We start from the raw sequence: 18,213 nt of genomic DNA, 5'->3' as shown, positions 1-18,213 counted from the left end.
AGGCTGTAAGTACTTTATGTATATAGTTCACACTTGATCCCCTCCACAGCCCAGGAGGGGTGGATATTACATAGGTGAGGGACTGTGCAGGAGGTTAAGTAACTTGTCCAAAGTCACACCTTAGGCAGATTTCAAGCCCAGGGCACACTGACCCTAAAACTCATGTCCTTTCCAGTCTATTAAACTGCCTCGTACAGATTCTACACTGTTGGAAATATCTTCAGTAAATCTTGTAGGATTTTGAGTAGTTTCTTAACCGTGAAAAGATCTAAGCAGCTCTTTTTGACTCTTCTTCCTGTGGGGACCCAGGTGATCGTAGCCACCAATGTGGCTGAAACCTCCATTACAATCAGCGGGATTGTGTATGTGATCGACTGTGGCTTCGTGAAACTCCGAGCCTACAATCCCAGGACAGCCATTGAGTGTTTGGTGGTGGTCCCAGTGTCCCAGGCATCAGCCAACCAGCGCGCAGGACGTGGCGGCCGCAGCCGTTCGGGAAAATGTTACCGCCTTTATACAGGTTAGTGTGGCTTTCCTTAAGGGTTTTTGACTTTCTCATAGTGAAGCCTGAGCACTGGAGAAGATCACGCATTTTCCCTAATGGGCAGAACTTCGCATAAAATCCAGACCCCCCTCACAAGGCCCTCTGCCCTCGGCCCCTGCTGCTTGCTTGACTCTAAACTTAGCACATTTTTGCTACTGCTCCCATCGGCCAGAGCGAGCCCATGAATCAGCAGTTATTTGCCGTCCCCGTTCCACCCTCACATCTGGGTGTAGGCCTGCCTGTGGCCGTGTGGCCTTGCAGCCTGGGCCTCATGTCTCGGGTCCTGTCTTTCTTACCTTTTCCCTCAGCTTAATGTGCTGCTTTCTTGTTCCGGCATCCCTGATTCCTGTGAGGCCTCACACTGGGTTCCATCTTTACCTCTGGTTCAGAGCGTCTTTGCAGAGCAAAAATGGCAAGCTCTGTCCTGAGGCCACTGATGGAAACGCGTAGTTGTTCCACTCCAGTCACCAGGCTAGACTCTGAGGGAGCAAAATAAAATTAGGATAAAGACTGTCGCAGTCCTCACGGAACTTTCTTTCCAGCTTGAAGACAGCCTTGCCTTCGGCGGTGATATCTCTACGGCTGCTTTCTCTCTCTGTGCTGCCTTTTTGTGGGCGATGGCACCAAGGTTTCTCCCAGTTGTCCAGACCTAATTTTCACACCATTTTTGATTCTCTCCTGTGTCCAGTATCCATCTGCACTCATTTCCCATATCAGGGCTTTTGTCATTTGTCTCTTCTTTCCTTCTGGTAACCATCCCCCTTGTTCAGTCCTTGATGTTATGCTTTCTTGTAGCGAATGTTTACGGGGGACCTGCTGTATGCCAGCCATCGTGCCAGGGTTTGGAGAACCAGGCCTAGGCGAGGCGTGGGCTGCGGGCACGTGGCGGACAGCCAGGGCGTAGAGGCAGCCCCCGACACAGATTGGCACGTCGCGGTGTGATAGGGCTGCCATAACGGGATGAGCCTTGGAAGCAGAGAGCCGGGAGTTATCCCGCTGGGGAGGGCTTCACGACTGAGTATTTGCACCTGATCTCACTGGCTGCCCAGTGGTTATCCAGGTGAAGGGATAAGCACCAGGCAGAGGGAATGGAAGGTGCAGGTACTTGGTGTGGAGGAAGCGAGTAAGGAGTGTTCATGGGACGTGGGGAGGCGGAGCCTGAGGCCAGAGTGGAGGGGTCTTCCGCCACTGAAGGCACGAAGGAAAGGTTGGAGAGGAGAGCACTGAGCCTGAAAGGATCTGGAAAGTTAGGAGAAGAGAAAGTTCCAAGATACTTGAAAATAAATGTATTGAGGTGGAATTCACATTACATAAAATTAAGCATTTTAAATCGAATGGTTCAGTGGGATTTATTACATTTATAGTGTGCCCCACTGACTCTGATGTCCGAATATGTCCATCGCTCCATACCCATCAAGCACTTTCTTCTCATTCCTCCCTGCCCGCTGGCAACCACCAGTCTGTTCTGTCTCAGTGGATTTTTCTGTGCGGGATATTTCATATAAATGGGATCATACGATATTGACCTTGTGTGTCTGGCTTCTTTCAGTTTAGCATAATGAATGCTAAATGTTTTCTGGGTTCATCTCTGTTGTATTCATACTTCATTCTTCTTTTTTTTTAAATTTTTATTTATTTTTGAGAGAGAGAGAGGGAGAGAGGGAAGAGAGCGCATGTGCATAAGTGGGAGAGGGGCAGAGAGAGAGGGAGACAAAGAATCCGAAGCAGGCTCCAGGCTCTGAGCTGACAGCTCAGTGTGGGGCTTGAACTTACGAACCGTGAGATCATGACCTGAGCTGAAGTTGGACCCTTAACTGACTGAGCCACCCAGGCGCCCCAGCACTTCCTTCTTTTTTGATGGCTGAATAATATTCCATTGGATGGATATACCACAGTTTATCCATTCATCAGTTGATTATTTCTGCCTTTTGGCTTTTGTGAATAGTTGCTGCTATGAAAATGTGTGTCTTGAGTACCTGTTTTTAATTCTTTTGGACATAAACCTGGGAGTGGAATTGTGGGGTCATATGATAATTCTATGTTGAACTTTTTGAGGAACTCTTGTTATTTTTAAAGAAGAAATGGCCCGCATTATCTCGTGCTCCAAAGAAGTGAAATCGTAGAATGCGGACTGAAGATAGGCAGGTAGATTTGGTTGAAAGGTCACTGACTTCCTTAGCAGGAACAGTTTCAGTGGAGTGGGGTTGGGTAGGGTTCACCCGACAGAAATGGGGTGCGTTAGCATCCAGCCTCTAGGCTTTTTTGGCTAACCGGCTTCCAGATGCGCTTTCACAGAATGTAGCCCTGAGCAGAGTGCTCTCTGCTCAGACCCTTCACTGTTTCCCAGAGCCCTCCAGAACTTGCCCTCACTTATGTTCTGCCACGACCCACGTACCCTGCTCTGCCCTGCATCTGACCTGAACCGTGCTCTTCCCGAACATACCTTCTGTCTGTCCACACCCATTTCTCATCCTTTTGATACCTTTCCTTGGGTTGTTTCCTCTGCCCGGCAGATCCCCCTTATCCTTCAGATCCTTTCTCAAATGGCAGCTTCCTCATGAAGTGACCTCAGATGCTTCCTCTAATGACTGTGCTTCCTCCTTCCCTGAGCCTCCATTTTCCTTCAGGAGGACCATTCACTGGGACCCAGCCTTGGAGTTTACCGTTTCCGGTCTCGGTGCCAGCCCTTTCATATCACTGAAGCGTCTCACAGCTGCTCCCGCAGCTCCTGGCCCAGGGCCTTGTGTAGTCGAGTCCTCAGTGGAATTTGATTGAGTGTCCTTGAACTCTTGGGAAGCACTGCTTCCTGAGAGCGGTATCTCAGCAGGGTTGTCTCGTATCTGATAACTTTGCTCTCCCTTGGCCAGCAGTGTGCTTGGAAAATGTGGTTATCCTACCAAAAGCTGTCCCCAAATACTCTTGAAACCCAGAGGGAGGATCCCATTTGGAACTTCCTGTTGTCGCCTGTTATTCTGAACCTTCCAGCTAGACCTGTGCGTTTGGCAATCTGCATCCATCAGTCCTCAGAATATTGGTTGTTTCTGAAAACATTTTTGAAGTTCTTCAGGGATAGTGCTGTTTCTTCATGATACCTTTTGTTGTTTTCTTTCCTTAGTTAACCAAAACCTTATGATCTGCATGGAGGTTGGGTGAGCCTTGTGTTAAAGAGGGTGTGCGTAGTTAAAATGTAGACTGATTAGAGGGATTTGTGGGTGGAGCAAGCTGTGTATAATCCAGAAGCTTACTGAATATATACAGAAGTGATTTAATCCCTTCCTCCCTCTTTTTCCTCCACCCTGTTTGTCAGGCTTTTATTAAAAGGCCTCCCAAAGTCTCTTCCTCCCTACCCCTCTCCTGTGGCCTCCCATCTTGGCATCACCTTGTGGTGCTTTTTCCTGTCGGTCACCTTTTGTCCCTGATGGGGCGTGTCAGCATTCCTTGATCTGTTTGGGGCAGCATCAGATTCTGAGTGTGATGCATGCCTGGCCCGTTGGTTTTAAAAGATAGATTTGGACGATTTTTGCCCTTTGTAAGATTTGGTCATTTGCTCTATTGTGGTTACCGTTTTGGTGATTTGCGTTGAGATTGTTCTTGGCTGATGTGTACAGTTCTTGCTTTCTAGACTTGATGCAGCCCAGGCAGAGGGTAATGGTGCCTGGGCACCAGTAGGGATTCAGCAAGTACTTGTTGCTTTGATTAATGTTTTACTGGCAAAAAGCACATTAAAAAAGGCTCTTAAAGTAAAAGGACAGACTTTTATAAAGATACTCTCTCTCTCTCAAAAATAAAAAAGAGGGAGGGGGTCTCCTGGGTGGCTCAGTCGGTTAAACGTCCAACTTTGGCTCAGGTCATGATCTCACGGTTTGTGAGTTTGAGCCCCGCATCGGACTCTGCTGTCAGCACAGAGCCTGCTTCGGATCCTCTGTCCCTCTCTCTCCCTCTGCCCCTCCCCAACTCGTGTTCACACATTCTCTCTCTCTCTCTCTCTCCCCCCCCCTCCCTCCCTCTCCCCCTTTCTCTCTCTTTCAATAAAAGGTATATTGTTTACAAAGATATAAACAGCTAAGGTATTTTTATATAGAGTGGTCTTTTCTAAATACGAAACAACTTTGTTGTGTGACATCCTAGGCATCCGATCCTAGAATCTTGAAGCCTCTTGTCAGAGACGAAAACCTGTGCCTTGGGCACAACGATTGCATTTGACTGTGGCATTTGACCCCAAACAGTTCTGATTTCCTATCCTCAGAGGAAGCCTTTGACAAGCTGCCTCAATGCACTGTCCCTGAGATGCAGCGTAGCAACTTGGCACCTGTCATCCTCCAGCTGAAAGCACTAGGGATCGACAACGTCCTCAGGTTCCACTTCATGTCGGTAAGTCCTGCTCTCTGTCTGCATGCCCACTGGTGAATGTCAGGACATCAGATAGAGCAGAGCACATCACTCTTCTTTTTTATTTCCACTTAGCTCATGCGTCGTGTGCCACTTTGCACCAGGCCCTCGCAGGGTATGGGGGAGTGGAGGCAGACGGCAGACGCAACGTCCTGTACTTGTCTGCCGGGGGGGAGACAAGTAACTGATTGCAGTGCGTGGGCCCGGTGCTCTGAGAGACCAAGGAAGGCCCCCGCCCTGGTTAGTCGTGTGTGAAGTGAGACCTGAAAGGCAAGAAGGATCTCAGCACGTGGGAGGGGCGGGAGAGCCAGGACAGCCAGCGTGTGTGGGCCTACGTGAGGGAGCTTGACAGCTGGGGGAGAGCTGCAGGGACGTCCTTGTGGCCGCTCTCATTCCGGATTATTTCCTGAGACAGGTTTCCAGGAGTGAAGTTATTGGGTCCAACGGCCATAACCATTTTGTACATCCTTGACATGTGGCCAGGTTGCTTTTATGCCTGAAGTCCAGTATTGCACGATGCCCACTCGTGGTGCCTTCATCATGCCGTTTTGTTTTCTGGTAGAGCTTTGCTGATTGCATTGGTGGCAGGGAGGGAGGAAGGAAAAATAGCTGTACCTTAATATTTGATTTCTTAAAAGACAGTTAAAAAAAAATTTATTGTCCGCTTTATATTTCTTCCGAATCGTTAAGCCGTTTCTCTGTTAGAATTAGGGTCTGTGGTGATTTTTAGGAGTCCTTTAATAAAGACATTAACCTTTGTCTGTTGTATTTCTTGGAAATGGTTTTTCCAGTTATTTGTATTTTACTTTTTTTAATTTGTTTCTTAAATGTGCAGACATTATAAATATTTCCACAGTCAAGTCTTTCTGTCTCTGTCTCTGTGATTTGTTTTGTCGTTCCCTTGCTTATGACACACTTCCCCGTATCTAGGTCAGTTAATAAACATTCAGTCATGTTTTCTTCCTGAATTTTTATGATTTGAAGACTTGAATCTTAACTCTGTTCTGCCCCGACTGCATTGTTGTGTGACAAGCCTGGGTTCCCGGATGATAAAGTCCCTGATGGCATATACATGTCATGATGAACTAGGTGAATGAAGGAATAGAAAACGTCAGCCTGTGTCCCAAAGAAAACAATTGTGTGTTCACCATAAATATGGAAAAAACGCACGCTTTGATTACTGGTGTGTGCAAGAAGTTATAAAGAAAAGATAACAGTACATGCAAATTAGAAGCTTAAGAAGAACCTCACATCTAGGATGAAAGGAAATATGTATTATGGCAGAAATGACCTATCCGCACTTGAGAAAGTGCAAAGAGTTTTCAGGCGTCCTTTGGAACTTGTGAGCTACCTGCCGGGGAAGGAGCCGAAGGAAAGGAGGCAGCAGAGTGCGTGGACAGTGGAAGCTTACCCATGCTTCTGTGGGAGACAGATATGTGCGGACTGAAAGAGCTATAAGGCACCGCTTTACGTTAGTTAAATGATCCCATGAAGCAAAATGGTAAAATCCAAAGCTGGCACGGTTTGGGACGGCAGTTATATTCTCCCGTTTGAGTCCCTGAGGGCTCTCCGACATTATCTAAGGAGCCGTAGAAATGCCTGGTATTTCTTCTCAGGGAAATTTCTCCTGAAAAAATAATTCAGAAGAAGAAAAAAAACACTTCGGTGTATGATCATGTTTATAGTATCATTGTGTATCAAATTTTTAAATAGAATAATGAAAATCATAAACTTGTGGACAGTTGAAGAATGAGGAAAATACGTATAAATTCATCTTTGTTGATTTCTCTCTGGTTATTTTCTCCTGAAACTGTGTTTTAACAATTGAAATCACAGGGTACATGTAACTTTGTATATTTAGCAGTGTTAATTATGTAGCAAAGAACTGGAAACAAGTCAGTTGCGCAGGACTAAGACAATTGCTTACTTTACAGAGTATGACCTTGTCGGAATATTATGCAGCCATCCAAATAATCACGGTGAAGTTTCTATGGGTGAAAAAACACAATGAAAACAGAAAATCATACAGTGAGAAAAACAAACTAAAATTATACATAAGCAGTCCTTCCAGCTATCTTAAAACATAGTGTTCACATACGGTCCCAAATCAGATGAGGCCAGAGAGAAATACTAGGTGTGTGTGGTTAGGTGAAAATACTAGGGATGTGATTTGGATTCAGAGAATCAGACTGAAGGTCACAATAGCAGCTTTGCTTAACTTCAGATTGCCTCGCATTCTCTGTTGTTTTCAGCAATTCAGATCCCGCCTCTGTCATTTGCCCTCTGTAGGCAAGGCCTGGAGCCGGGCTCTGGGTGGTCCAGGGTTGGCCACCGGGGCTGCTGGAATGGAAGGTGGAGACTATGAAGTAAAAAAATCAGAAATGTCCGTTGAGAGTGGAGAAAAACAGGGAGGTTGTTCAAGATAGGGAGCCATCACTCCTGATGGAGGGGGGCGTGGGGAGCGCCTCAAGGGGCAATGTTTAATCAAGGTGAGGTTGAAGACCGATTAGCACTAAGGATGCTGAGGAGAGAAAGGACACCTCAGGGGGTGCTGACATGAATAGAGGCCCGGAGGCCGGGAAGTATGGGGCACCTAAGAGGGAAGAGCGGCTTTGAGCAGGAAATAGTCACATTTTGTGTCTGGTACCCGAAAAAATTAACTTAGGAGGATTTTTATGTTTTTACAGCCCCCTCCAGCACAGTCGATGGTTCAAGCATTGGAGTTACTCTATGCTCTGGGAGGTATGCCTGTCTCATCCGTGTTCTCTAATCTGTTTACTAATAGATGGTATTAGGTAGGTTGTATTCACACTAGGGCTCTTAGTGTCTTTAGGAGTGGGATTGCTTCTCCCCACATATACAATCCTTTTAATAACGCTTAAGCTTTATTGAAATAAAAAAGGTGGGATCATAATTAATAGATGAAGTCCACTTATGACAATGAATACCTAAAGCATGTCAGTACATCAGAAGCTATTAATAACCATCATTGGAGCCACACTCCTGAAAGACATCTAGAAGATTGCCTACCAGTATTTCAGGTGTTACCTCTCCAGACCTTTTTCTCAGTCCCTCCACTGCATCCTGAAATCTCAGGCTCACTATTGTCTCCCTCTTCCCCATCATTCCATTCTTGGGGAGTTCCCTGTGGAGAATTGGGTTGATGACCAGCCTGTGGAATTCTTTGGGGGCAAGGAAACACCATGTTATCGAGAAACCTCTATTCTCTTCGTTTAAAAATGTAGTGTTGGAGCCCGAATGGCTCAGTTGGTTAAGCTCTTCGTCTTGGCTCAGGTCTTGATCTCAGGGTCGTGAGTTCAAGCCCCATGTTGGGCTCTGCGCTGGATGGGAAGCCTGCTTTAAAAAAATTAATGAAAAATAAATAAATAAAAATGTAGTGTTTATCTTAAGATCGAGAAAACTGTAGCCTGAATTCATCTGTTCAGGAAGTACCTATCTTTTCTATGAATGTTGCCCCAAGTGAGCATAATGTCTGGTGTGGTAGTGAGTTTCAGTAGAGGTTTTGTCCTTTGAGATCGTTTTGTTTTTAACATCTTTATTGAAGTATAATTCACATACTGTGGAATTTACCCATTTAAAATGTCCAGTTCTGTGGTTTTAGTATATTCACAGGGTTGTGCAGCCATCACCCCACGTTGAGAACATTTGGAACAGTTTTATCACCTGAGAAAGAAACCCCGTACCCACTCGTGCTCACTCCCACTCCCTGTCCCCTCCTCCTTGCAACTGTCCTAGGCAACTGCTAATCGAATCTCTGTCTCTGTAGATTTGCCTGTTCTGGACATTTCACAGAAGTGGAGTCACATATAGGTGGTCTTTTGCGATTGGCTTCTTTCATCCAGCACGATGTTTTCACGGTTCATGTATGTTTTAGTGTGTGTTGATAATTCATTCCCTTTTATGGCTGAATAACATAGCATAGTGTGGGTTGGATATACCAGATAGTATCCTTATCCACTGAGCAGTTGATTTGGGTTGTTTCCCCTTTTTGGCTAATACAAATAATGCTGCTGTAAACATTTGTGTGTTAGTTTTTGGTGGACATTCCTACCAGCCGTGTATGAAGATTCCACTTGCTTCACATAATAACATTCGAGCAAGTTGCCAACACCTGTTACCTGTGTTTTGTGTTATAGTCATCCTCGTGGATATGAAGTGGTATCTTGTGGTTTTGATTTGCATTTCCCTAATGACTAATGACGTTAAGCACTTTTTCCTGTGCTTATTGGCCATTCGTAGAACTTTGGAGAAATGCCCATTCAAATCCTTTGCCCATTTTCCCTTGGGTTATTGTCTTTTTATTGAGTTGGAGGAGTTCTTTATGTATTCTGGGTATACATTTCTTATCAGATCTGTGATTTGTAAATACTTCTCCCACTCAGTGGGTTGGCTTTTCACTTTTCTTGATGGTATCATTGGTAATACAAAAGCTTTAAGTTTTCACGCAGTTCGTATACGTATTTCTAATTCTATTCCTTGTGCTTTTGGTGTGTTAACCTAAGAAACCATTGCCCAACCCATGGGCATGGGTATCTCTTAGGTTTTCTTTGAAAGGTTTTTATAGTTTCTAACTCTTACATTTAGTACGTCTGTGACCCCCCCCCTTTTTTTTAATGTTTATTTATTTTTTTGAGAGAGATAGCGCAAGCTGGGGAGGGGCAGAGAGCGGGGAGGACAGAGGATCTGAAGTTGGCTTTGTGCTGACAGCGGAGAGCCCGATGCAGGGCTCGAATTCACCAACTGCGAGATCGTGACCTGAGCAGAAGTTGGACGCTCAACCGACTGAGCCACCGCGGTGACCCTGTGATCCGTTTATGGGTTAATTTTTTTGTATGGGGTCCATCTGTATCCATTACCTTTATGATACTTCTCTGGGAAGGAATAGCCAATGACTGATTTAAAAGATCGTCGGTGACTTAAAAGGCCTTTGGGTTGGTCTTCCTCGCGTCAGCCCAGGGAGAGTGTGAGCTGGAGCGGGTTTCCATCCCTTGTTCTCAGGCGTGTAGTAGGAACCCGAGAGTCGGCTTTCCTGGGATGGTCTGTAACGAGTATGAGGGAACACTGACTACATAGTTTTTCATTTGGCTTGATTTTCCTCCAGTCCAACAGAATGGAAGTTAAAATTATTTTCTCTTTCTTCACCTCCCTGAATAAGCTGAAGGCAGGGGGAACCACCTGACTTAATTAACAGTTACCAGCTGAATTACCACCTTTCAAGAGATGATTACATGGGAACAGAAGAGAAATTGCCTTTTCTGTCTTACTCTGAGCTCTGCAGCTCACACTGTCTCTGGGCCGGCACACCTTGGGAACAGTCTAAACGGTAGTAAAATAAAAGTCACCGTCTCAGGAATCCAGTCCTTGTATATTTATTGGCTAGTGGTGAAGAGGCAAGGAGGGATGTGGGGAACTGGGATCCGCCCAATTCAGTAGACTGCCCAGGAGGCAGTTGGATAAACACTTCCGGCGCTGGCATCCAAGAGAGATGTGGGCAAGTGTTCGGCTTCAGAGTGGCTGGCCTTGTACTGGCTCTCTTACTGTGGGAGGAACAGAGGGTGCAGGATGCCATTCTGGGACATCTGCACTTGAAAAGAGCAGGCTCTGGGGTGGGTGAGGGGAGCGGGAAGGAGGGGAGGCTGCAGGGCCCTTTCCCTGTAATTCAGTCCTTGAATAGAAGCTGTTAGAAGCCTCCGTTTTTCAAAATTGGGTATTCAGGAGCCCAGAGGGGATCTTTTCTTCTTTTCCTGTAACAGCCCTCCGGTGTCAGATGGAGTTCGGTAGCATGATTCATCTTTTGGGTATCTTTTTTAGCATATATCGCCTTTTATTCTCTCGATAACTACATCTTCCAACACAATGGTACGTACCTTCTGATTTTCCTTGTTGTTGTTTGTCTGGCAGGTCTGGACAAAGACTGTCGCCTCACTGAACCGCTCGGCATGAGAATAGCAGAGTTTCCTTTGAATCCCATGTTTGCAAAAATGCTGCTTGAATCAGGTAGGTGGAGACGGACAGTTCTCACTGATTTTGTCACCAACTTCTTCGACTTTTGTGCACCCTGGGGAAGAGGGCACGGAATCTTCTGAGGAGCGAAGGAGCTTTCCCATAATGCTGTCTGATGTGGGGCATGTTGTTAACTTGGGATTCAGTGTCCGTCATCATTAATTCGGCAAAAACTTTTGTTTCTTTTCTGGGGGCCTAGACCTAAATGCCTGACCTGTTTAAAAAAACAAAACAAAACAAAACAAAAAAACAAAAACAGGGAAGTTTTTTTCTTTTTTTTTTCATTATGGTAAAAAATACATAAAATTTACCATTTTAACCATTTTTAAGTGTGCAGTTTTGAGGCATTAGGTACATTCACATTGTTGTTCAACCCCTATCACTATCCGCTTCCAGACCTGCAAGAAGAACTTTTTCATCTTTTCAGACTGAAACTCCGTACCCCTTAAATACCAACTCCCTATTCCCTCCCCTCCAGCCCCTGCAACCACCTTTCTGCTCTCTGTCTCTATGAATTTGACTATTCTGGGAACCTCACTTCCGTGGAACCCTACAGCGTCCGTCCTTCTGCGACTGATTTAGTTCACTTGATGTACTGTCTTCCAAGGTTCATTCATGTTGTAGCATCTGTCAGAATGTCCTTCTTCAAGGCTGAATAATATTCCATTGTGTGTATGTACCATTCATCTGCAGAGGGACACTTAGATGGCTTCCACCTTTTGGCTGACGCGAGCATCTGTTTGAGTCCCTGCTTTCACTTTTTTGGGGTACATACTTTACAGTGGAATTGCTGGGCCATCCAGTAACTCTATAATTTTTTTGAGGAGGCACCATACCGTTTTCCCCAGAGGCTCCGCTGTTTTGTATTCCCTCTCCCAGCACACGAGGGTCCCAACTTCTCTGACGCCTTCAGATTTTTGTGAGATTATGAGTTGAGTTCGTAAGTCAGAGATCTTCTCATTGTACGTCAGGATCATCTGGAGGCTATAGTTTATGTGTTTCTCCCCCCAGCCACCACCCCTGGTGGGAAAGGAAGTAAGAATTTTTTCTTGCCTTTGGCTAGCTTGTGCACTCTCTAGGAATTTGCAAAGCTGTATTTCAGACTAAGCCAGACTAAGCATGGTGGGAGTTAGCTATACTTGCGTTTAGGAGTGCCCGGATGACCTCGGGCTTACACTGAGAAGCAGGACTCTTAAGTTTGGGGTGGGGGGGGGGCATATCAGTCGTGAGGCAGGGAGCTGTGGGAAGGGGGCCGGGCAGTGCAGTTTGCTCTCACTGTCCAGTGCCCTGAGGCACTGATTGCCACAGACCCAGTTTCCAGGGCAGGGTGCTGCCCTGGTCTACGTGTGCCTTGAGCTTGCCAGGTGGGGTGGGCCCTAGCGAGAGGGAGGCCACCCCAGAGGAGGGTACAGGAGGAGAGAAAATCACAGAGGGGACACAGCCCACACACTCCCTGCTGCCCCTCTGTTCCCTCTTGGGTTTTGGCCAGGATCCTCTGTCCACATGGGAGTAGGGAACCGGTGTGGAGCGGACCTGCCCCGAGTGACGCGGCCCCCTGCCCTCCCACCCCCGTCAGCTGCCGAGCCCGGAGGCTGTGCTTTCTCAGAATCCTCCCAGGCCTGCGTTCACTGGGGCCACATATGGGACGTTATGTTCAGCAGGGGAAAGTGTTCATGTGGTAATCAGACGATTTATAAATGTATGACTTTGGTGACACTGTGGTGTAAGGAAAATAACAAGATGTCTTTCACTTCTCAGCGACACAATATGTGTTTGAAATCAAACGTGCTTTTTTTGTTTTATAGGAAATTTTGGCTGTTCTCAGGAAATTCTAAGCATTGCAGCCATGATGCAAATCCAGAATATCTTTGTGGTCCCCTCAAACCAGAAGTCTCAGGCAGTAAGTTCAGCCTTTTCCCCAAGCCATTCCTACCTAAGTCTTTATTCTGGGCTTTCCTTGTTGAAAGGACCCGGGAGCCACCGATGACAGGGCTGTGCAGATGGAGTCTGTGTGCATCCTCAGTGTTTGCCTGACATTGTGCCTCATTCCGTCGTATCTTTGTAAACCTGGAAGGTAGACACCATCCTCACCATTTTTAGAGGTGGAGGCCCAGAAAGGTTAGGTAACTCGTCTGTGATTGCACAGCCATGGGGCCGTTGCCTTTCACAGTACAGAGACCCCGGTCTTACCTGTGTCCCGCTGACTTCCCCATAAGGGAGACGGGCCTTCAGGCTGCTCCGGGACAAGCCGGGTGGCACACACTAGTGACATAATGAGTCGTGCCTAGGCACAGCAGGCTGCTTTTGGTGGAGGGGCGCTCCAAGCCCAGGAGGCGGCAGGACCCCCCGCCTGAGGCCCCGGCACCAGACAGCACTACAGGAGTGGGTGCTGGGGAGACTGGAGAAGTCAGCCCCTGGGGGTGAGGCGGGCCAGGTGAGGTTGGGATGGTTCCTGCGGGAAGAGGCCGAGAAGCGGCCGCCCTGCACACACGGGAACTCAGCTTGGGTGTGTGCCGGGGAGGAGAGACTTTCTTACGGGCTGGTGTCCCCTTCCCTGACAGTCGTGTCATATGTTGCAAAGTTTGCCTGTCCCTGTGCCTGGTGGTTATGTCCATTTCCTCCATTGTTTGTTTGTTTGTTTGCTTTTCTATTATCTTTTTTTTCCTTTTTTTCTTTTTATTTATTTTTTTGATGTTAATTTCAAAGGACAGAGAGACAGAGTGTGAGCAGGGGAGGGGCAGAGAGAGGGAGACACAGAATCCCAAGCAGGCTCCAGGCTCTGAGCTGTCAGGATAGAGCCCGATGCGGGGCTCAAACCCACAGACCACGAGATCATGACCTGAGCTGAAGTCGGACGCTTAACCGACTGAGCCACCCAGGCTCCCCTGTTTGCTTTTCTGTTAATCTAACGCTCCTCCTTCAGAACAGGCAGACTCATTTCCAGGGTGAGGAACCTGAGGTCCTGACCGCCATATGTCTGAAATGGCAGCACGTCCCCGTGGCGGTGCACCCCCTCCGCGGCCCTGCTCTCCTCCAACGCTTCTTACCACCTGCTCTACTATATGTTTGGCTCGTTAACCTGTTGGGTTTTTGCTCCCACCCCTGTTTTGTTCACTGTTACATTCCAAGTGCTTAGAACAGCGCCTGGCCTCTGGTCGTGCTCAGGAAATACCAGTTAATGAAGGAATGGATGGAAGGCAGGGAGGCGGGTAGGTAGGTCGGTTAATGATGTGGTATTTGAGGCAAGGAGAAAATTGTGCAGATAAGTATATTTGTGAGCTCAAACCTGTATCGTACGTGCTGCTTCTTGAACTCCCGGGAGCAGGGTGGTGTTGCCCAGGAGGTAACAGAAAGGAAAATTGAGAGATGGGGTCTGAAAGGATCGTGCAGCTGGTGATAGCCCACGAATACAGTGTCTACCACGCGCCAGACAGCTGCCCCCGCCCAGCCCCCTAGAATTTACTCTCTACTGAGGGCTGGAGGGGTTCTTCTGGAAGAGGTGGTGTTGACTGCACAGAGGAGGACAGAGACGAGAACGCTGACATCTGTCTGACGTCTGTGGCCGGTGTTACAGTGAATCACCTTAATCCTACAACAGTCTCGATGGGTTTGATACCCTGATTTGACAGATGAGGAAGTTGAGGAAGAGAAAGGTTACGTCACTAGTCAGGTTTTCAGGGAAGGCAGAGCTAGCGTCGGTGCAGACCAGGTCTTTCTGACTACGCAGGCCATGAGCTGCTCACTGCGTGATGTTAGCTCCCGGTACAGGAGGCTCACAGGAGTCAACTTTGTTCTTTCCAGATGCGAGTGCACCGAAAATTTGCTGTGGAGGAGGGTGATCATCTCACCATGCTCAACGTGTATGAAGCGTTTATCAAAGTAAGCACAGCTCCCACCCGGAAGGCCCCTCCACCCCACTCGAGGTGAGCTAGGAGTGGGGAGTCCAGAGGTTCAGTTTATAAAGGAATGACCGAGAGACCTCCTATCTTCCTATTAGATTATTGCCAGGAGTTCTGATCCACGGGCGGGGCCCCTGCCAGAGTCCGTGGTGCGCTTTTGCCTGGAAGAACGCACGAGTCGCCCTGGCTTTCCCCTGCCTGGAGACGTGGCCGGCTGGCCGTGCCCCTCCAGGGCCCGCGCTCTCCCTACTGCCTCACACCCGCCGGTGACGCTGGTTCGCACTAGCCGGCATCTGAATGCCAAGCCCTGTTCTATTTTCTGCCAAATAAGCGAGGCCCTGAGTGGCATCTCCAGAGCTGTCTCTGGGCGTGTGAGACGGCGTGACAGGCCGTGGGAGGGGCGTGTGGTGAGGACCCGTGTCTGTTCACACGCCGTACCCGTATTTAGCCGTAGGTACTGTTCATTTTTATTGTGTTTTTCTGGAATATTCCTAACATTTCGTAAAACTCGGCAAATAATGCGGCTTGAAATTGTCGCCAAAAACCGCTGAAAAGCTGTCCTGACAGCTCTAAAGCTGATGAAAACCGTAAGAAACCTCTTATATATAGGAATGGGTGGGAGGGGGAAATTAGATGCTTCAGGTTTTCAGTATCTTGTATCATTTTCTTAAATACTTTCTTAGAAGAGAAGTACTGAATTTTTGTTTTGCCAGAGATCTAAGGGAGATTATTCAGTTAATGAACAGTCTTCAGAAAAGCCCCATCTCTTAACTGAGATCACGAATTATGAGTTACTTCAGTTAGAACTCGTTTGCACCGGCACAGCGTGCCGTCTGCAGTCTGAGGCTCCCTCAACCAGAGGAGGGCGGGCACAGGTCTACACCATCGTCGTGCAGAGTTGCCTCCGAAACTCTGTGAATTACATCTTCTTACGTGAAACATCGTCCTTTCTGGCTTACGGCATAATTTCAGACATAACATTCCCACGGCAGTAACTCAGTGTAAGACATAATGATCACGCTTAGGAGTGTAGAATAAAATTAAGCACTGTTGATAGAAAAATCATACTTTGGGGATAAATAATAATAACTTGCACATTATTTCTAGATTGGCAAGTGCTGCTCACCTGTAGTCTCGCAGATTGATAAACTCGGAGAAAGTTGACTTACAAAGTTAATTGACAAAGACCCACAGGGAAGTGGTTCTTTCTGATAATTCGCCACCCGGGTGGGTATTTCAGATAGGAAACAACTGCTTGTCAGCACGTTCTCCTTTGCCCTTAAGCACAGGGACTGAGCCGGAAGAGCAGTCACACGGTGCACGGTGGTCAGCGCCTGTTTAGGGAGGTGGGGTCGAAAGGGGCCCATCGGCACCGGAAGCTCTTGTCCCCATGAGGAAGTGGTGCGCCTCGCAGCTTAGCCGTGGTCGAGAACTTGTCTGTGTGTCTCTCACTCACCCTCTGTCTCGGTCGCCCTGCAGCACAATAAAAACTCTCAGTGGTGCCAGGAGCATTTCCTGAATTACAAGGGTCTTGTCAGAGCTGCGACAGTGCGCGAGCAGTTGAAGAAGCTTCTTGTCAAGTTTCAAGTGCCCAAGAAATCTAGCGAAGGTAAGAGCAGGCCACCTCTCCCGGGGACGCCCCCTTCTCTGCTGCTCATTCACACCCCTGGACATGCCGGCGTGGTGCTGATGTGCGGCACCGGGCTCACAGGCATGTGTCGGTGAAAAGCTGAGCGTGTAAAAGTAGCCTGTTTTTTCTAAGAAGGTCCATTTTTATTTGAGGGTTATTCTTTTTTTTTTTTTTTTTTTTTAAGTTTATTTGTTTTGAGAGAGAGAGAGAGAGGGAGAGAACATGAACGGGGGAGGGGCAGAGAGAGAGGGAAAGAGAGAGAATCCCAAGCAGGCTCCGCACTTGTCACACACAGGGCTTGAACCCACAAACCGTGAAATCATTATCTGAGCTGAAACCAAGAGCCGCCTGAAGTTAGTTGATCTAGCGCCTGTCACTTAGCAGACAGATGACAGCCTTACTTCTACATCTGTGTTTCCTAACCTGTTTTTCATTATCAGCCCCTCGGTCAGGAGAAAAGTTACATTAAATTAAAATTCTTCCTGGTGGCGCCTGGTGGCTCAGTCGGTTGAGTGTCCGACTTTGGCCCAGGTCATGATCTCACAGTTCGTGAGTTCGAGCCCCACATCGGGCTCTGTGCTGACAGCTTGGAGCGTGGAGCCTGCTTCAGATTCTGTGTCTCCCTCTCTCTCTGCCCCTCCCCAGCTCCTGCTCACACTCTGTCTCTGTCAAAAATAAACTTAAAAAAAATAATAATTTAAGAAAATAAAATAAAATTCTTCCTAACGAGAGAAGGTAAATACGAAGGAGAATAAGATTCTGTAAGGTAGGGTTGAGCCTTGGTGGGCCATAGCCATTGTAATATCTAAGATTCTCCCCCTTCCCTGCCCCCAAGAGCCCATTTTCATCCCTTTGGCAGTGACGTCACCCTAATAATGATAAGAATGTATGGTCTACATAGAAATTTCTTTTGGGCAGCAGTTGGAGAGAAGAGACTGAATCTTGGATCAGATTGTGGTTAGAAATGTAGATTTGAGATTTATCAGTTCTGTGCTGAGGAACAATAGAGAAAATCATGGAAACACAGTAAATTACACATTTGAAACTTCTAGATGTTAAAGAAAATGCAAATAATGAAAATATTTTCAGCAGATCTAAGAGATAAAAAATTAAAAAGCTTATCATAGAATGAGTTCCTTTAACATGCTCCAAAAAAACACTAGTTTCCAAGTTGATAAATGGGCACAAGAACAGAAAACTCACAAAAGAAGAACTACGGATAGTAATTGATAAACATACAATAAAAGAAGGGGTGCCTTTTTGCCAAAACATTGCCGGTAAGAATGCAGTGAAACTGACATTGTTCTGCACTGTTGATGGCTCTGTAAATTATACCACCTTTTGGGAACTTATTTACGGACATACTGTATTTCATTGGCTCTAAGATGCCGTCATTTGTAAGGCATGCTGTTGTTTTATGTACCACTAAGAAAGAAAAAAGTACTGTTACTTATAATTACAAAATGCTGTCCTGATTTCAGTGAGTTAAAGGGGAAAAAAAGAGTGAACCTTAGAATGAATGAAATACCATATGTCATAAGCCACCTCCGTGACCTTATGCTTTGTATAATAATTTGGAATGCGTCCTGTGGACATCATCTCATAAATGGTCAGGCTGTATCCTTGGAAGATGATCACTGTAGCAATACAGATACCAATCAAAATGGAACATTTGAAAACTTGCAAAGAATTACGTGCAGTAGCTCATAACCACAGAAATAACGTTG

General features: G+C 46.8%; 1 protein-coding gene across 4 annotated transcripts in view; it reads left to right on the top strand.

Annotated features, from left to right (window-relative positions):
• DHX35 (DEAH-box helicase 35) overlaps positions 1 to 18,213 on the top strand; it is a 66,980-nt gene that overhangs the window by 38,418 nt on the left and 10,349 nt on the right. For 3 of the 4 annotated variants that reach the window (XM_030309598.2, XM_032592571.1, XM_032592569.1), the window contains 7 exons: positions 310 to 520; positions 4,791 to 4,915; positions 7,621 to 7,675; positions 10,856 to 10,951; positions 12,763 to 12,857; positions 14,759 to 14,836; positions 16,336 to 16,465. In XM_030309598.2, the coding sequence (XP_030165458.1) occupies positions 310 to 520; positions 4,791 to 4,915; positions 7,621 to 7,675; positions 10,856 to 10,951; positions 12,763 to 12,857; positions 14,759 to 14,836; positions 16,336 to 16,465 (790 nt within the window). The remainder of the gene's footprint in view (positions 1 to 309; positions 521 to 4,790; positions 4,916 to 7,620; positions 7,676 to 10,855; positions 10,952 to 12,762; positions 12,858 to 14,758; positions 14,837 to 16,335; positions 16,466 to 18,213) is intronic. The other variant, XM_032592570.1, reaches the window with a different exon arrangement.

This window comes from Lynx canadensis, chromosome A3 (genome assembly GCF_007474595.2).
Source record: "Lynx canadensis isolate LIC74 chromosome A3, mLynCan4.pri.v2, whole genome shotgun sequence".
NCBI classification, from domain to species: domain Eukaryota; kingdom Metazoa; phylum Chordata; class Mammalia; order Carnivora; family Felidae; genus Lynx; species Lynx canadensis.
The sequence above is the reverse complement of the archived record's forward strand: the minus strand, read 5'-3'. Positions and strand labels throughout refer to the sequence as shown.